The 20,755-nt window shown below is 38.7% G+C and overlaps 1 protein-coding gene across 1 annotated transcript in view; it reads right to left on the bottom strand.

Annotated features, from left to right (window-relative positions):
- The window catches only part of Hibadh (3-hydroxyisobutyrate dehydrogenase), a 137,288-nt gene extending 121,175 nt beyond the window's left edge, over nt 1–16,113 (bottom strand). The window contains exons 1-2 of the mRNA XM_069996032.1: nt 15,943–16,113; nt 2,423–2,583 (exon numbers count right to left, since the gene is read on the bottom strand). Coding sequence (XP_069852133.1) covers nt 2,423–2,583; nt 15,943–16,036 — 255 coding nt within the window. The 5' untranslated portion in view covers nt 16,037–16,113. The remainder of the gene's footprint in view (nt 1–2,422; nt 2,584–15,942) is intronic.
- Between the last annotated feature and the right edge of the window lie 4,642 nt (nt 16,114–20,755).

Here is a 20,755-nt window from a genome sequence, read left to right as displayed (position 1 = left end):
AACTTATTTTCTTCCATTTAGCCTGTTTTCTAAGAGTTCATCTATGGTGCAGCAAATATCAGCACTTCATTTTTTTCATTATAAATAATATTCTAATGCATGCATACATTTTGTTTATCCACTCAATACAACTGAGTTGTTTCTACCTTTTGGCTATTATGAATAAAACTGATAATACTGGTATACAGAACTTGCTGTGTGGATACATGGTTCACTTCTCTTGGGTATATATCTAGGAGTTCAATTGCTAGACATATCTCTATACTTAATTACTTGAGAAACTCCAAATCTCTTCAAAAGTGACTGTATCATTCTACCCCATACCATAAGTGTATTATGGGTTCTAGTTTCTCCCCAAGTCCATATAAAATCATATAGTCATCATAATGTGTGTATCTCATGGCTATGACTATACTTTCTCATAAAGTAGCCTCCCTTTGACCTACCTAAAATTTATACAGAAGAATTTTGTTGGAGAACAAAAGTAAAAGAGGAAGGTAAGTTGAGAGTATATGAGGTTCTACAGGCAGAGAATCAGAAAGTTCTAGAGATCTGAGGAAAATCAGAAAAGATTTGCAAAACAGCCATTTCAGCTATTCCAGAAGTAAGATGAAAGTGCTACTGACATGGAGAGAAGAGTAAAAGCATTAACAACAATTTAAAAGGCCATAAGCTCCTCTTAAAGTCCAAGTAGACATGATTCAATTTCACTTTTTAGTTAAATTCTATTTTTACTTATATTTCATTATCTTTAAGTAGTTGTACAAAGGAGTTATTGTTCATACATCAGTTTTTAAGTACAATGCATCTTGATCAAGATTACACTTTTCGGGCTGGGAAGGTGGCTCAGTGGTAGAACGCTTGCCTTGCATGCATGAGGCCCTGGGTTCGATTCCTCAGCATCACATAAGCAGGAAAAAAAGAAAGCCAGAAGTGGCGCTGTGGCTCAAGTGGTAGAGCGCTAGCCTTGAGCTGAAGCGCTGAGGGACAGCACCCAGGCCCAGAGTACAGGCCCCACAACCGGACCCAAAAAAAAAAAAAAAAAAAAAGACTAACACTGTTACTCTTACATATATGTGTGTATGTATGTACCAGTTTACAGTGAAATAAAATAGATGTGCATCCAAAAGCAGGTAACAATTGACTCATCCTATAAACTTAAAATGCTATACTGTATCTGAGGATGGCAAAAAGAAAAATCACCTTTCCCAAATTCTCTAGCAAAGTAAGTGATTTAATTTTTCCAGCAAAACTAAGTCCCTAAGTTGTTTCAGGTCAACTCTAGGTCGCAGCACTGAGAATAAAGTCTAAGTTTCCACAAACTATATTGTCATAAAACTTTCAAAATACCCTCACACATTTCAAGATTATATTCACATTATCACACAACATTTCTGCCATTTACAGATGGCATCCAAGCTATGGCAGGAAAGAAGATACAGGATGCTGAGGCCTTCCAAAGGCCTCTAAGTTACCTAAATCTGCTTTTCACCTAGGCATTGTGTTTCTCATTGTATATACTTTCAAGTCCATTATCCAGAAGTTGGATATTTAATTCTATTTTCTCTCACATTACTATGTATTTCTCAGGAAGTTTTTAGTATTCTCCTAGTTCTAGGATATTTCACCCTTAATTGTCATTCTACAACTTGTAAAAAATTTTCCTTCATATCTAAGAAAAACAAAACCCAAAATTCAGATACTAATACTGATCTTGTCATTTGAGTTACCATAAAGTGTAACATATCCAAATACAATAGCAGATGCTACCATAAGACATGATTCTAATCCCAAAATCCTTATAGCATAAATGATCACCTAAAAGCAACACACTAATTCAAACTTCTCATTATGTTTGTAGATTGTCTCTTGGTTTATGACTAATAACTAATATGTATTTACACAGTGCTGTTATACAACATTTACAAAGTCATTCACATATATTCTCTCATTTGAGTTTCACCATCTAATAACATAAGTTGTCATCATTCATGTAATCCAGATGAGAACGTAGCTGAGGTAAAATAACTTCCCTTAATTAAGACAGCATGATCTGGGAATCAAGCTAAGCTTTCTATCTCTAAACCTACTCTTGTTCCAAGACAACAGTGTCTTAACATGGGTGGCTACTTCTACCAAACGAACTCTTTAATAGCACAAACAACAAACCAACAAATGGAGCAAAGTAAGGTCCCCAGCTTAAACTTGGGAAATACTCCAGATAACCTGCTAAAAAGCAGACCCCCTCCTGGTAACTAATGGACACTCCTTTGTAGAACATCTCAATATTGAATTAATGGCAACACAAATTTTGTTTAAGTTTACAATGAATTAAGTTCACAACTCCACTAAGTATACTTCCAAGAAGCTCTCATATTTTAAAATATCAAAATCTAAAATAAATCTAAAGAAAAGTCCATACCTGTTCACCTGCCTCTTGAAATTCTTTGCATGCCTCAGGGAATACATCATAAACGATGAGTGGATAGCCATGTTTCATGAGATTTTTTGCCATTGGATTTCCCATGTTGCCCAATCCAATGAATCCAACTGGAGTCTTGGAAGCCATTGACCTAGAACACACTGATTTCAATATATTACTTTCAATAGGTGTAGATAACATTTTTTTTTGTAAATAGTCTTTCAATATTAATGGACCTATTGTTTAATATTTCCTATTAAAATGTTGAAGGCTAGTTTTATACTAATAGCCAACTGCATTTAAACATAAAAATGTGCAAGCATATTAAATTCAAATTATTTCTCCAGGAAATATTCACAAAATTTTAAATAATCTCTCCTACTTGCTACCTCTACAGTGTTCCTTTCTCAATTTTAATAATAAACTTAATAATTATCATTTATAAAATGCTTATGAGTTACCTATTATGTCAAGTATTTAGAGTCTCCCTGCCTATGTTATCTGTTTTAATAATATATACAAAAAGAATGAATGACCTTTATCCTGAACAGGGCCTGAGAAAATGTGAAATTTTTCTACCTTCCTACTCCCAGAATTACAGAAACCATCCCTTCCAATGGCATGAAAAGAAATCCTGGTCTGGGGGTATAGATTAGTGGCTCAAAATGTGCCTAGAATGTGAAAGGCCCTGGGTTCAACCCCCAGCACCAAATAAATAAATAAAATGTTAAACCCAGGAAAATGTATTTCAACCACAGTTAGTCCTGTGGGTGGGAAAAAGAATGATCTGGTAAGCTTTAAATGGCAAAGGCAATAGTCTCAAAACTTGACCTTTCACCTTCAGAAAAGAGAAGTTAGCAAGGAAAGAAGTAGAAATGAAAGAAGGAAGTTAAAACTGTATATAGTTTGTTTTACTTATCCTTTTTTCTTACATAAAAGGCTTTATGAAATCACCTTGAGAAAACACAACCAAGTAATGATTTGGTGAATAAGAAAGCTTTACAACAGCATAAAAGTAACATAAAATACAATCTCTCAGATGTTAGAACTTCAACAAATATCACTCAACAAATATTCATGAAATACAAATATGCATGAAATACTGATAAGAGTTCAGAGAAAGACAGCAAAATATGATACCTGCCATTGAAAAGCTCATAATCTCTTGAAAAAAGAGTTGCCCTTTCATTTGGTGCACTATTCTTCCTTTCTCTTTCTAGGATTCCAGTTTTTAAACTATATAATGCTGAAAATGCTATTTTGAGGGTTAGGATATAGGGGTTAGAGACTGATTGAAATATAGTGTAAATATGTCCAGAGATGAAACAATGAAAATCACCTCCCCCTGTAAAACTAACAAACAAAATTTTTAAAAATTGTGTAGTGTAACAACAAATCAGTCACCCTTGTTTTAAGTTTCAGATGCTCTCAAATGACCGACCCCTATTCTTCCTGGAGCTTAATCTTAATATAATGAGATTTCCTAAAATCAAGCTATTTAAACCTCTAATGCTTAAGAGCGTCTTACTGGGTTAGAAGCATTATTAATTCCTTTTAATTTCATGGCTGGCTCTTGCACTACCATTAAATATGAGTGCCATTCTTGTGCAACATTACAATTTCATGTTAAGTTTAACACACACTTGGTTTAACTTTCTGGCCCACCGGGGTTCCATGTCAGAAACAACATCTAATTGAAATTTTATTTTGAAATTAAACAGAATGAGATGTACATCTGGTTAGAAAACTCTAAGGCTTTTTAGAAAATTAACAAGAATAGTTTGAAAGAAAATGTAGCATGATTATGCCAGACCACTACGTTAACACTGGAAAGATAAAGATATATATATTTTTTTTATTATTATTATTTTTGCCAGACAGGGCCTGGGCATTGTCCCTGAGTTTCTTTTGCTCAAGGCTAGCACTCTACCACTTGAATCCACAGCACAACATCTGTTTATGTAGTATTGAGGAATCAAACCTAAGGCTTCATGTATGCTAGGCAAGCACTCTAACGCTAAGCCACATTCCCAGCCCTGGAATGATATAATTTAACAATCTAAATCCATAAGAAACCAGGAAGACTATATTTTAAAGGCAGTTAATTTAACAAGCACTATTCTATGTTCAACATGTAACAAGTATGACAAGGGAGAACTATAATTCATTCACATACTTAGCAAGAATTAAGCAACAATCATTTATATATAACCATGCCAGAGGCATGAATGACACACACTTTAACCTCTAAAATCTAAGAGGACATAAAGTTCACAAAAATACTAACCAAGCCGGGCACCAACGGCTCACACCTGTAATCCTAGCTATTCAGAAAGGTGAGATCTGAGGATTGTAGTTCAAACCAACCCGGGTAGGAAAGGCTGTGAGACTCTTATCTCCAATAAACCACTCAGAAAACTGGAAGTAGCACAGTGGCTCAAGTGGTACAGTGCTAGCCTTGAGCTAAAGAGCTCAGGAACAGCGCCCAGGCCCAGAGTTCAAGCCCTATGACTGACAAAAAAAAAAGTTTCAAATGGCTATAAATAAATAAATAAATAAATGAACTCTACAGAGAAAATGAAACATGAGTATATTCAAGGAACTAGAAAAGAAACAGTGATAGTATTTATTACAACACCCACTAATAAACAGTTTAAAGGGAATATTGTTATATGTCATCAAGTCCATCTTTCAGTTGGACACCCTGACACATTTGTAATTTTAAGTAAACTGCCGAAAACTTTCTAAAATTATAGCACCAATATTCAAATCCAACTAGTGTGACTGTATTCTTCACTTGTAACCACACAGTCTCTCCATTCTTCAAACAACACACCCAAAGAAACAACAGACAAAACAGCAGCTAAGACTGGACTAAATAACGTGAGCACAATATGGAAGGCTAGAAAACATGCTAAGCAATTTGATGGTATTTTACATGCAAAAGGTAAATACTGCAGGGTTGGGCAAAGAAATAACAAAATTAGACATATGCTTTAGAAACACAATAGTGTGTAGATTAAAATAGATGAAAGAGCCTGATGCCTGCAGGAAGATCAATATAAAAGTGATAGTCATACTACGGGTCATAATCCAGGCTATTAAAACAAACATACCATAGACTAGATGAATTAAACAATAATTTATTTCTTATAATTCTAGAGGCCTGGAAATCCAAAATGAAGGTATTCAATATGTCAGCAGATTCAAAGTCTTTCACAGTTAGCCCTTTTCTCACTGCATCCTCACGAGAGAAGACATGTTCTTATGTCTCTTCTTACAGGGACATTGATTCTACTCATGAGGGCTCTACCCTATAACCTAATTCTCAGAGGTCTCATCTACTAATTGTATCACATGGGAGGTTAGGATTTCAATATATCAACTTTGGATGGACAAAACAGTCCTTAACAACGTTAAGTTAAAGGATAGAAATAGAAGAAACAAGTATGAAAAATAATTAAAAGCATGAAAGAAGAATGAAAAAATAGATTGGATTATGGGCTAAAATAAGGAAAAGATAAAAAGTGACACCAAGAGTAATATTAATAGGAGATGTGGTTCAGTTTTAAACAGGGTAAACTGAAAATGAACTGAAAAATGTCCAACAAACTGTTAGAAATATTAAGACCCAGCCAAGCGCCGGTGGCTCACACCTGTAACCCTAGCTACTCAGGAGGCTGAGATCTGAGGATCACAGTTCAAAGCCAGCCCAGGCAGGAAAGTTCATGAGATTCTTATCTCCGATGAACCACCGGAAAACTGGAAGTGGCACTATGACTCAAGTGGTAGAGAGCTAGCCTTGAGCTGAAGAGCTGAGGGACAGCACCCAGGACCAGTTCAAGCCCCACCACCTATACAAAAATAGAAAAAAAAAAAAAAATATATTAAGACTAAGCCTTCAAGGTCAAGATGAGAAATCATCTGTTGTTGTTGTTACTTCTTTTTTTAATTGTTATTATAAAGGTGATGTGCAGAGGGGTTACAATTATGTAAGTAAAGAGTACATTTCTTTTTGGACAATGTCACCCCTTCACCTACTCTCTCTGTTTTTTTCTCCCTACGAGTTGTATAGTTCATTTTCAACAGTGTCCAGAAAGTACCATTGCTGTATTTGTTCACCCTTAGTCCCTAAATTTCTATGCCTCCCCCTTACACTCCCAAAGATATCAAAACAGACAAAAAGAATAAAAAGAAGAAAAAAACAGAAAAAAAGAAACTTGTTTTATTTCCTAAAGTTCTTTTGATAAATACTCTTTTGTATGATCAGATGAAACCATTTGTTTTTAAGTAACAGTTGAATTTATAGCCACTCATAAAATCAAATGAGAAAAAAAGAGAATGAAGCCCAAAAGCTGAACTTCTCTGAAGTCCAATGGAATGAGTATATGTAGAAGTCAGAGAAAAAACTGAAACCAACCCTGAAATTACACAGAAATTAGATTTAGAAGCAAAAAGTATTAAAAACTGTTGTCCATAACATTCCAAAAGAAGAGATACTAAAAGTATTTTTAGCACAAATGAATTTCTTGAGATAAATTCTACATGCAAAATAAAAATATCTTGTAAGATTAACAATATAAAAGACACTGAAGGCCAGGCACAGTGGCTCATGCCTATAATTCTAGCTACTCAGGAGGCTGAGCTCTAAGGATCACAGTTCAAAAACAGCCTGGGCAGGAAAGTCTGTGAGATTCTTATCTCCAATACACTACCAGAAAACCAGAAGTGGAGCTGTGGCTCAAGTGGTAGAGTACTTGGTTTGAGTTGAAGAGCTAAAGCCCCATGACCAACCAAAAAAAAAAAAGACACTGAAGAAAAGAACAATAATCTTAGTGGCAAAGAAATTATTCAAAACAAAGAAAATTTAGAAATGAAAAGAGCATGATAAGCTATGAGACAGCTCCTGCTAGCCAAATACTATATGTAACTAGAGTCCTGAAATTAGAGTAATAGAGACAGAAAAAATAATTACATAAAAAAACTTATGGTCAAATTTTTTCTAAATGTGAAAACTATAAACCCCATGTATCCTTCCAACAACCTCAATAAATCCCAATAAACAAATAAAGAAAATTATACTAGGCTGGGAATGTGGCTTAGTGGTAGACTGCTTGCCTAGCTAGCATGCATGAAGTCCTGGGTTCAATTCCTCAGTATCACATATACAGAAAGGCCAGAAGTGGCCCTTTGGCTTAAGGGGTAGAGTGCTAGCATTGAGCAAAAGAAGCTCAAGGACAGTGCCCAGGCCCTGAGTTGAAGCCCCAGGACAAGAACAAAAGAACGAAAGAAAGCAATCCAGCTTTTCAAGCAAAAAGGCCTCTGTCACAACTATCCCACTAATCCTGCCCTAGACTATGTATGAACAAATGTGTGTGGCCATGTTCCAATGTAGTTTCAGTTATAAAAACAGGTACCCAACTACAGGCTATACTTTGCTGGTTTCTATACTAAACTCTGAAGAACACAATGATAGAGTTTATTATAGCACTGTTTATTATAGCAGAAAAACTCCAAATAACGAAATACACGGTACTAGGGCATTTAATTTATAATCAAATATGCAAAATAGGTTACTAAATCAGGAGAATGAAATATGAAAATATTGTTTAAATGTAATAGTTACCTAAAATCATACAAAATATCTCCAGGATAAATTATCAAGTGAAAAAAAGATTATATTGTACTTATTCTTCTGGCTTGCTATATGAATACATAAGAAACAGTACTTATATCCAGGAAGATAAAAGTAATGGATCTAAATTTGAAGAGAAGATTCTTACTTATTCTATAGCCCTTTGAACTTTTACCTCAGGCATGTTATTTTTATAACTACTTTCATTAAAAAATGAAATAAATGAATTGGCGCATAGTGAGTGTTTAATAAGTTATACAGTTGAAAAAGTAACCATATGAAATAAGCAATTTATGAAGCAATTAGAGTAACAATGGTTATATAAAGTGGATCCAGGGGTTGGGAATGTGGCTTAGTGGTAGAATGCTTGCCTAACATGGGTGAAGCCCTGGATTTGATTCCTCAGTACCACATAAACAGAAATAGGCAGAAGTGGCTCAAGTAGTAGAGTGCAAGTCTTAAGCAAAAGAAGCTCAGGGACAGAGCCCATGCCCTGAGTTCAAGCCCCAGGACTAGGGAAAAAAAAAAACAATAAAGTCGATCCAGTAAAAGTGAACTGTATTACAACAACCATGACACATTGAAAGTTGAAACTCCAATATCTTCTCCTCAGGTTCCAAACTGTCTAAGCAATGTAGGGTAATGCTATATCTGCCAACTGTCTAATTTAGGAGCTGCCATCACTAAGTAAAAAAAAACTGGAAGATGTGGGAAGTCTGAAAATGTAATGGGAAATGAACAAGACTATGAAAGTATTGTATCTAATCAGTAAACTGTGATTTAAGGGGTAGCCAGGGGAAAGGTTCAGAGAAGAGACATCAGAGATTACTCAGAATTTGAGCAGCAGGTTGACAAAAATATTAGAATCTAAAGCATCTGTGAAACTCCTGACTATAAATAAGTTTGATTCTGGATACAGACAATCCCTTGGACTTTATGGAAATGAAAGAAGAGTGATCAAAAGACTGGTGTAATGATGAGAATAAACAGCATGGTTAGTCAGCAAGTTCACAGAGGGAGCTATACCAACCAGAAGATTAGTTCTTATGAAATCTTGGGAAAATAGAAATTATAATAACATTCTAGAAGGTTGTAGAAGTTGAGGAAGTTAAAAAATGAGTACATGAAAAGAAAAAAAAATCACTCCAAACTAGGCAGTGACATAAACCTTGGGGCTGGGAAGGTGGCTCAGTGGTAGAGCGCTTGCCTTGCATGCATGAGGCCCTGGGTTCCATTCCTCAGCACAACATAAGCAAAAAGAAAAAGAAGCTGGAAGTGGAGCTGTGGCTCAAGTGGTAGAGTGCTAGTCTTGAGCTGAAGAGCTGAGGGACAGCACCCAGGCCCAGAGTTCAGGCCCCACGACCAGACCCCCCCAAAAAAATGAGTACATGAATATTATGATGAAGTTTTCAATATTCCCTAATCTTTTGTGGCAAAGTTAGAGAAAAAGTAATAGTATAACTAGCTGAACTGATGTCAAAAAAAAAAAAAAAACTCGAGGTAATTTACTGAGGATGATTAAGTTTAAAATTGTCCCTGATTTTAAGAGCTCTAGATGAGGTTATTTCTTAGATGTTTGTCCTTAAAGTAACAAGTTACTTCTCTGGATACTAAGCTTTATCAACTAGAGGACTGACTTCAGAAGGTTACTGTAAAGATTACTTAAGATAATGCATGCAAAACATTTAATAATGCCTAGCACATGGTAAGTCAGTAACACTACTTTTATTAACAAGAAGTAGTACCATGTGACAAATACTATGCACCAGATGGTCCTTTTGCCTAGTAGGTTAAAAGAAAGAGCCAAACAGATTAATGATATGGAAGCATTTAGGGCACAAGTTTTTAGTGAAGATAAAAACAACAGGAGAGCCTAGAAAATAAAAGAATTTGCACATAGGTGGCAAAAATCCAAAGGAGAGTCATGGAATAATTTCCCTGAAAAATTTAAAACTAAAAATGCTTGTTCCTTTAAGTAAGTTCTAACATTAATGCTTAGAAAAAGCAGTGGGAACACAGACAAAATGGGAGGGCTGCAGGGTGGGAGCAGAAGAATCAGTCAACATAATACAAAGATAATACTGGTTGATTGGTAAAGAAAGTAACTTGAAATTTTGGCATTAGTTTCTATATCTATAGGTGCAAGTTTACAGGTATGTTTTCTCAAACTCAACATGAGCCAAGTTATCCACATCTTGGTTTCAAAATACATAACAAATTATTTTATATACCCAAATTTTTTCCTAATCAAAATAATACATGTTCATTACACAAAATTGGAGAGCATCAAAGAGTACAAAATTGTATGGAAAAATGTTAATCTCATTACACAAAAATAAACACTGTTGGGCTCAGAATGCAACTCAGTAGTAAAGTGCTGGCTGCCCAGAACACATGAATCCCTGAGTTCATTTCCTCAGTGCCACATACACAGAAAAAGCTGGAAGTGGTGCTGTGGTTTAAGTGGTAGAGTACTAGCCTTGAGCAAAAGAAGCTCAGGGACTGTGCCCAGCCCTTGAGTTCACAAACCTCAAGACTAACAAACAAACAAATAAACACTCAAAAGCTTTACTTCTGAGTTTTTTTTTGAGTTTTACCCTCTGTCTTTGAACACATTATTTCCATTATGTGTAAGATTATACCATACAGTAATTTACCCTTATGTAAGAGGGGATACAATCCAGATTCTTAGTGAATGTCTGAAAGTGTGGATGGCCCCGAACTCTATACATATGGTCTACACGTGTATATATATAGTTTTTCTCTATAACTACATACATACCTGCAATAAAGGTATGTGTGTAATTTAAAAATTAGGTGCAATGATGGATTAATAATAACTAATAATAAAGCAGAATAATTCTAACAAATATTTTTTAGTTATATGAACATGGTATCTCTTCCAAAGTTTCTTTTCATTTAGCATTTTTAGAATGTAATAGCAGAAATGCAAAAGAGGGAAACTGGATATTAAATAAGAGATAACATAGTGCCTACAATGTTGGGTCCTACTTTATGAAATATTATATAATGAGCACTACTTTCACGCTAAAAGTTAGTAAAGGTGGTGACTTATTCTAGGAAGACCTTTCAATCTGAGTCAAACTATTTTAGTAATAAATTTCCTAACTTAGTAAATGAATATCCTTCTACATCATTTCACAAGTTAAAGATAAACTTTAGCCGGGCACTGATGGCTCATGCCTATAATCTTAGCTACTCAGAAGGCTGAGATCTGAAGATCTAGGTTCAAAGCCAGCCTGGGCAGGAAAGTCTGTGAAACTCTCATCTCCAAAAAAACACCAGAAAACCGGAAGTGGTGCTGTAGCTCAAGTGATAGAGCACTAGCCTTGAGCTGAAGAGCTGAGGGACAGTGCCCAGGCCCAGAGTTCAAGCCCCACAACCAACAAAAAAAAAAAAAAAAAAAAAGAATAAACTTTAGTTCTAGGACCACATGCAGCTTTTCAGAACTTCATGTGTTACCCTGAAAGCTAATGAAATTTTGGGAAGAAGTCATTATGTATTTGATTTATGCTAGAATTATGCTGCTTTGAAGGGAGAGATCACATACACACAAAGAATCAATTAAAAAATATTATACCCATTGCTATATACAATATCAGTTAATGTTTTTATCCCACCTATAGTCAGGTGGTCAGTCACTTTTTGTTGTCATGGGGCTTGAACTCTGGCGCTGTCCCTCAGCTCTTCAGCTCAAGGTTAGTGCTCTACCTCTTGAGCAACAGCGCCACTTCAGGTTTTCTGAGTGGTTTATTGGAGATAAGAGTCTCACAGACTTTCCTGCTGGGGCTGGCTTTGAACCCTGACCCTCAGATCTCAGTCTCCTGAATAGCTAGGATTACAGGCCTGGCGCCCAGATCAGTCACTTTAAATTGTCCTGATAATTATTTTTCCATGTAAGTGCTGATGAATTACTAGAAGGTTAGAGGGTTGCTATATGTAAGGTTTCTTTTTTTCCTCTGTACAGAAACAGTCTAAGCCCAGCACCTTTGGCTCATGATTGTAATCCTAGCTACTCAGGAGGCTGAGATCTGAAAATCATAGTTCAAAGCTAGCATAAGCAGGAAAAGTCCATTAGACTCTTATCTCAAGAAATAACTAAGAGACAAGACTCAGGCCCTAAGTTCAAGCCACAGTTCTGTTACACACACATATACAAAAACAACAAAAGTTTTAAAACTAAATTACATTTTAAATACAGGGCTGGGAAGTTGGCTCCGTGGTAGAGTGTTTGACTTGCATGCATGAGGCCCTGATTTGATTCCTCAGCACCACATAAGCAGAAAAAGCCAGAAGTGGTACTGTGGCTCAAATGGTAGAGCACTAGCCTTGAGCTGAAGAGCTGAGGAACAGCACCCAGGCCCAGAATTCTGACCTCATGACTGACAAAAAAAAATAAATAAATACAAAATTTACTTCTATTAAATGGCCAATGTAACAGTAATATGTATATAGTTTAATAGTTCTCTTTTTTTTCTATTTCCTTTGCAAAGCATTAAATATATTAAAATTAAGGTGGCACTACTGACCAGTTACTTTAGGTTTATGTTTTTTTGTTTAGTTTTGTTTTATTGCCTACACCAGGGTTTGAACTAGGGGGCCATGCTTGTTTGGCTGGCTTCCTGGGCTAGGGATCCATCATTAGGGCCTAGCAGGTCTCTCTCTCTCTCTCTCTCTCTCTCTCTCTCTCTCTCTCTCTCTCTCTCTCTCTCTCTCTCTCTCTCTCTCTCTCTCTCTCTCTCTCTCTCTCTCTCTCTCTCTCTCTCTCTCTCTCTCTCTCTCTCTCTCTCTCTCTCTCTGTCTCTCTCTGTGTCCATCTTGTGGCTTAAACTCAGGGTCTGTCACTGAGCTCTTTTGCTCAAGGCTAGTGCTCCAAAACACCCCTTTCCTTCCAGTTTTTAAGTGGTTAAATGGAAGTAAAAGTCTCACAGGGACATTTCTGCTGAGGCTGGCTTTGAATTGTAATCCTCAGATCTCAGCCTCCTGAGTAGCTAGGATTATAGGTATGAGCCACCGGCGCCTGGCAGGTCTCATCTTTTTTTAAATAATAAATTATATTGGAACCTTATAATATTACTGTCCACATTATATAAACATCTTAAGCATACTAAGGGGGCAAAGACTCCCACAGAACTCAAAATGCTAATATTACTATTTGAACTATTTTTTGGTTTTTGTTTCTTTTTTTTTTAGGTCCGGTCGTGGGCCTGAACTCTGGGCCTGGGTGCTGTCCCTCAGCTCTTCAGCTCAAGGCGAGTGCTCTACCACTTGAGCCACAGCGCCATTTCCGGCCTTTTTTGTCCTGCTTATGTGGTGCTGAGGAATCGAACCCAGGGCCTCATGTATGCAAGGCAAGCGCTCTACCACTGAGCCACCTTCCTAACCCTTGAACTATTTTTTAATGTCCCTAGACTCCAAACTTACATGACGATTTTTCTAGTCTTTTTAAAGAGTTGAAATTCAAGTTGAACTATGTAACCTGAGCATATGGATAGGTCTGGGAAAGATGGAGGAGAAAGCTGAAAGGGGCAACATGATCAAGATAAATTCTCCTTATAATCTGACTTGTTGAGCAGAAACTCTTTTGTACAACTATTTTTTTTTAGTTGAAATTCAAAAGAGTTAACACTTAGTGGTAAAACAACACTAATAGAAATGCTTAAAACAATTCTACAAGGCCAGGTGCCAGTGGCTCACACACGTAATCCTAGCAATTCAGGAAGCTGAGATCCAGAGGATTGTAGTTTGAAGCCAGCCTGGGCAGTAAAGTCCAAGAGACCATCCCCAAAATAACTAGCAAAGATGTTAAGTAACAGAGTGTCAGCAGGCCTCAAGAATGCAAAGCCCTGACTTCAAAATCCAAAATCTGAGGGGGGAAAATTCCACAGGGTTCAAATACAAACACATCATCACAAAACAATTTAACATTTTTCAAAACTCTTTTCACATACCTTTAGGCGAAAGAACTTTAAGCAAAAGGTCATATGCTAAAGTGGTCTAACTAGCATTTTGAGTTAGGTCCTTCCAGCTATCAAAAACAAATATTAGAGTTTTAGGCCTCAACTTCTTCCATCATCAATTCTACAGACTTTCATAACTTATAAAAAGCACATTGAGGATTCATTACATATCATTAAAACACCTTTCAAAATCACTAAACAGCAAATACATCTTCCTCAGCTAATCTATCTGAAAGAACTGTGCATTCATGTGAAACTATAGTTCTTTCAGTAACATGGAAAAGTGACTAATGCTACTGTATCTCCAAAGGAAGAAATATTTTTTGCAGATCAAATAAATTCTGTGAGTAAAGACCATGTCACTATGATTGTCTACCAAACTTATCTTTTCACCACATAGAGCCTGTCTTTCTGGAGCATGAAAAGAATGAATATGTTTTCCTGAGGGGAAAGACTAGAAACCATCTGTTCATTACTTAATTTCTCAATAGGATATTTTTGTTGTTTCATTTTTTTGTGCCAGTCCAGGGGCTTGAACTCAGGGCCTGGGTGCTGTTCCTGAGCTCTGTCTGCTCAAGTCTAGCACTCTACTACTTGGGTCACTGCTCCACTTCTGGCTTTTTGCTGATTACTTGGAGATAAGAAACTCAGGGTCTTTCCTGCCCAGGCTGGCTTTGAACGACAATGCTCAGATCTCAGCCTGAGCCTGAGCTAAGATTACAGGTTGTGAGTCACAAGCTCTTGGCTTTTCAACAGGATACTTTTTAAAAGCAAAGATCAGGAAAAAGTTAATACTATGAGGGTCTTTGCCCTTCACTGCTGAGAATGAATTCAGAGAATGGAGCATGTTAGGCAAACTCTTGGGCTTCACCCCCCCCAGCCAAATACCAATAACTTTTGGCTAATCCTTAATGTGACTGTGCTAAACTGTGCCTTGTTTAAAAAAAAAAAAAAAAACTAGCTTTTATACACACACAATGGCACTGTCCCAACAAGTCAATCAACTTTTCTTTTTTTCTTGCCCCACTGTCCGCCCTCCCCCGCTCTAGTACTGGAGTTTGAACTCAAGGCCTTGGGCTTGCTAGGCAGTTTATCACTTCCAAACGTCAGAGAAAATGTAGAATTTGAAGAAAAATCAAAACCTCTTTCCTGGACAGCTAGTTCACTTATTCAAGAGGCCTCAAGGGTGTCACGTGAAAAATGAACACACTGGAATTGGTTCTCTGTGGATCTCCACTTACCTCTACAAGCTGCCCTCTTCCCTACATCCCTGGTTAGCTGGTAACTTAATGGTTTGGAGGGAGGCAGAGAAGAAGGGAGGCGGAATAGATTTCAGTCTTCCTTTTTTTAAAATGCCGTGGTTAATAATTTGACAGAAGGGACAACTTTTGGGCAGCACAGTTACGGAATGGGGGCGGGGGGGGGGGAAGCCCGCCTCGCGGGTCAAGGGTAACAAGCCTTTGCAGGAGTGTGAGGCTGTGACTATCACAGGGATGGAGGGATTCGACCCCAGTCAGCCCCTGAGTCCGAAGGCATATGCCCACTCAAGGGTGCAGCTCCGGGAAAGCCGGGGTCCACCCTGGGAGCTGGGTCTCCCCATGTCCTCGGGACCCTCGCTCCAAAGAAGCAAGCCGCAAACACTGCTCCTCCACCCGAGCGCTCCCCCACGGAGAAGGACGTTGAACTCGCAAAGCTGGCATGGGGTACAGATGAGAGACGGGACACTGAGCCCCACGACCCGCGACTGCAGAGGCAGGGGGGGCCTCTGAGACCAGTCGAAATGTGGGGTTCTAACCCCCCACCCCACCCCGGGACCTCCCCAGGAAAGCCCTCTCCGGGCCGTCGGGTCGCGAGGAGCGGGCCGGCCCGAGGAGGGACGCCGGGAAGCGGCGCGAGGACCTTACCCGCTGCAAGCCTGGCGCCTGCCGGCTGCTGCCGCCGGCAGGCCCAGTACCGGAGGCCGGAGGCGGCCCCGCGGAGCCGCAAGGAGGCTGCCATGCTGCCCCACCTCCCCCTTCGGTGACCTCCGCCGCCTCCCAGCTGGCCCGCAGACTGCGACTGTGCGCGGGCGGGCGGGCGGCCACTGCCGTGGCGGGGGAAACACTCGCGCACGCGCCCTCGCAGCTCCGGGCGGGCGCCCGCCCACGAGGGGAGGGGCGTCGAATCGAGAGTTGCGGCCCAGCTAGCGGAGACTGTCAATGCCCTTACAGACAGGGAAATCGACCAATCAACACTCCGAGATCCTCCCTCTAGGCCCCGCCTCCAAGCTGCCTCTCTGTTTACTACCGGAGGGCGGGAGTCTCCTCATTTACTCCAGGCAGAGGGCGTGTGGGAGGTGGTGGCTGCGGTGTCGTCCACACACCAGCACCCCGACACCGCCCCTTCGAGGACTGCAACTATGTGTGTCTCTTCCCTTGCAGTCAAGGACAAACGTTGGCAGTAGCTTACTGCAGTAGCTTGCTGCAGTTTTTAGGCGTGAGCAGAATTCCCCGTCTTTCCAAATGTTGTACATTTCCAACTAAAGTACTAAGTGGATCTCCTACTGTTTGGGTTGTTTGCAGAGCCCGTTTGTTGGAAAATAATTTCAGAAATCTACCATGTATGTAGTAACTGGGTTCACTGTTGTTTTAACCCAACGGTTTCTCAATAAATTTGTTAAAAAAAAAAAAACCGTAGGGGAAAAATAGTTAATATTACTGTCATTGAAGAGTAGAATTTCTAGGAACTTGTGTTTTGTATTTCAAAGACATACTTCTTTAACGTTTGCAAATTCTACACCCTGCAACCATTTTGCAACTGAAAAACAAAGTAAATTAAAATCCAGGATACTGTAAGAATGTCTATCTATAAGTATGAGAAATCACACTTATTCAGTCTTCTCTGTGTGCCCAGAATATATACTTGAACTTCTTGAAGGAAGTTTCAGGGCTCCCTAGCTCCATCGAAGGGTTGGGATCCCTCAATACAGCAAAGTTAGGCTTCAAGCCTGCAAAGAAAAGTAGTCCAAGGGCTGGAAAGGTGGCTCACTTGCCTTGCATGCCTGAGGTCCTGGGTTTGATTCCTCAGCAACACATAAGCAAAAAGAAAAAAGCCGGAAGTGGCGCTGTGGCTCAAGTGGCAGAGTGCTCACCTTGAGCTGAAGAGCTGAGGGACCGCACCCAGGCTCAGAGTTTAAGTCCCACGACCGGACACAAAAAAAAAAAAAAAAAAAAAAAAAAAAAACCTAACTGAGACGGAGTCCAAGAAAAAAAGAGAGTAAAGTATTTGGGCATTAGGATCTGCAATGTTAGCCCAGAGGGAGGGTGGCTTATGCCTTTTACCCTAGCTACTCAAGAGGCTGATGTCTGAAGATTTCCATTCAAAGACAGCACTTGCAGGAAAGTTCATGAGACCCTTTCCTCCAATTAATCAGAAAGCCAGATGTGGAGACATCATGACTCACCTGGTAGAACACCAGCTTTGAACAAAAAAAAAAAAGCTAAGGGAAAGAGCCTAGGCCTTGAGTTCAAGCTCCCCTCCCCACCCAATTTCAGGGTCTATACCGCACGCACCACTCCAAATGTACCTTGTGTTCATTTGCCAAGGATTGTAGTCACCCAACCTTTTAATCTAAGCAGCAGAATCAAGGCTGACTTTGACTTTGACTTTTGTTTTGCTTTTAACTCCTCCTAGTTTCTCATGGAGTCAGAAGCCACAATAGGGAAAGCAAAGGTAGATAATCTTCAAGCAGACTGTCTCCTGGTTCTAGGCATGCTAAGAACTTCAAGAAGCTGGTAGGATGCCAGGACCCATCTGTAACTAGTAGGAAAATTTTCCTTCATTTGTTGGCTGGCTTTAAACCTCAATCCATACATTACAGCCTCCTGAGTAACTAGGATTACAAGTGTTAGCTACCCAGGGCCTGGCTCCTAGTAGGATTTTCAATTAGCTTCTGGAGCATTTCATGTTTTTCTTTTCTCATTTTCTTCAGGTTTTAACTGGATAGACCTACCGCAAGAAGTAAACACAGCCCAATAGGTTTCTATATTTAACTGTTCAAATAGTCTTCCTTCCAACTATGTCAAACCTCCATAGTAGAGCTGTTTACAAGATATCAATTAATCACTCTAGCTCCCAGTCCTCTTGAGATTTTATATTCAGACTGCTTTTGTCATTTGTATTATTTTTATACAGAGGCTACCTCCTGTGAACAGCATCCTCTTAAAAGTGGGAAGGAGTTCAGGAAAAGCAAACAGAGCTAAACCTGAGTGTGTGTGTGTGTGTATGTGTGTGTGAGCGCGCGCGCACGCGCTCCCACACGCGCAAGCATGTGAGTACAGGCACACATGTATTTGTGTGCTGGTAGGAGGGCTTAAACTCAGGGCCAAGACACTGTCCTAGATATTTTGCCCAAGACTGTTGCTCTACCACTCAAGCCACAGCTCCATTCTGGTGTTTTGTTGGTTAATTGGAGATAAGAGTCTCATAGACTTTCTCACCTAGCCTGAGTTTGAAAGGTAATCCTCAGATTTACTCCCAAATAGTAATAAGTATGAACTATGGGACCTAGCTTTTTTTTTCCTTAGTTGATTTTTGTCATTGTCTCTATTTTTTGTTTTGTTTTTGCGTATGCCTTTGAAAAGGGAACAGTATTGAAAATTGGTTCTTTTTTGTTGAAAGTGACCAGGAAAAGCTGTGCCTGTGGCTCCTGCCCAGTTCCCTGAATTGGGCAGGGGGGGGGGAGGCATGTAATGTCAAACATAACAGTAGACAAATCCTAATTTTTCTGAATCTTTGAAACATAAACTATTGTCTCTTCCCATAAACTCTATATTGGTTCACAAATTAAAGGATTTTTCCATAGAAGATTCTTTATAAGCATTATGAATTTTTCTAGTACTTCTTCCTATTTGAAGGTAATTATATATAAACTCACAAAGGCAGTTACTGTCTATGGCTCACTTTCTTCATTTAATTGTTCTCCTGATGAAAGGGGCTACAGTTTCACCCTACATCTTTGCCTTGTATTTTTGTTTGAAATTATGCCTTAAAGCACAAGACAGCCCTTGACTTCTTCTAGAAAGATGAAACATATATTTCCTCTACTCGTTCTATTAAATACAACCAAAAGCTCTGGACATTATATTGATACTGTACAATTGCAATGAGGTCATATACCAGCAAGTCTATTAGTTATAAGTAAAGTTAAGTCAAAAGCATTTCATATTCCTCACCTACAGAACAGTAGCTCTCTGCATCTTGAAAGAGGTTTAGATCATATATCAGGAGAACAAGAAAAGATCCAGATTCAAAATTTGGAGTATAGTTTCTATGGAATGTTTATTACTTTTGTGCGATCATAAAGATGGAGTTATAAATAGCTCCATCATAAGTAAAAACAAACTAGAAGGTGGAAAGAAGCCGTACAGCTAACTACTGTAGGATCCAAAAAGAAATATATTAAGTTCCCTAGGTTTATATGTAGTCTAATATATCCCAAACTGTTTGGAGAAGCCACACATCCAAAAAATGTTGAGATATGGACCAAAAATGTTCCTAAAAAGGCTTCTTTGTGAGACTGAAGGGTCACCCTAGCTAACTAGAAAACATGTTAGGGGGGAAGACGGTCACCACTCAACTCTCCTCAAGCTGTGGTTTCAACCCCTCAAAGCCAACTAGAAACTTAAACTTCACACTTGCCAGGATATGATGAGATACACCAACATCTTAAAAATGCTACTGCCTCTCCAACTCATCTGAAGTAAGAAGACTTCCATCCTCAAAACTGGGCAAAAAACATTTTCTTCTTCATGAAAAATGTCCTCCCATATGCATAGTATACTCTGTAGTAATATGCTATCTACTTTCTAATACAGTATGATAATTACAAGATTTACTCTGGGCTTTTTATATGATACCTATGGTTTACAAATGTTAAACCACTAGGTGCTGTGGCTCATGCCTGTGATCCTAGCTACTGAGGAGGCTGAGATCTGAGGATCACGGTTCAAAGCTAGTCTGGACAAGAAAGTTTGTATGATTTTTATATCCAATTAACTACCAGAAAGCTAAATGTGGCCCTGTGGCTCAAAGTGGTAGAGTGCTAGCCTTGAAACAAAGAGGCACAGGGACAACACCTAGGACCTGAGTTCAAGCCCCACAACTAAAAAGAAAGAAAGAAAGAAAGAAAGAAAGAAAGAAAGAAAGAAAGAAAGAAAGAAAGAAAGAAAGAAAGAAAGAAAGAAAGGAAGGAAGGAAGGAAGGAAGAAAGGAAGAAAGGAAGAAAGAAAGAAAGAAAGACTATCCTCATAACTTAAACATCTCCCAAAAAGTCTTATCTCCTGGCCAGCTTTTTGCTGTTTACTTGGAGATAAACGTCTTATGTCCTTTCCTCTCTAGGTTTGCTTCATACTATGATCCTCACAACTGAGCCTCCTGAATAGCTAGGATTATAGGTGTGAGCCACTGGTTCTCAGCTCTCCTAACACTATTGCATTGGAAATAAGTTTCCAAGCAGAATTAGAAGTATAAGTCAGAGGCACAGAACTCTCCTGTCACATATGAGGCCCTAAGTTAAATCTCAAGTACTGTAAGAAAAAGCAAAAAATTTTCAGCACTTGAATTTTGGAGAACACATTCAGGCCATAGCACAAATGGTTTAAAAAGTTTTATTTGTTTAAGGAATGTAAAAGCATGTACTCTTCCCATTACTGAAAAGTTGGTGATAGGCTCAGCTTT

The sequence above is a fragment of the Dipodomys merriami genome, unplaced genomic scaffold, assembly GCF_024711535.1.
Source record: "Dipodomys merriami isolate MVZ:Mamm:240054 unplaced genomic scaffold, mDipMer1.0.p SCAF_5, whole genome shotgun sequence".
Taxonomy (NCBI): Eukaryota; Metazoa; Chordata; class Mammalia; order Rodentia; family Heteromyidae; genus Dipodomys; species Dipodomys merriami.
This window is presented reverse-complemented; position numbering and strand designations above follow the sequence as displayed.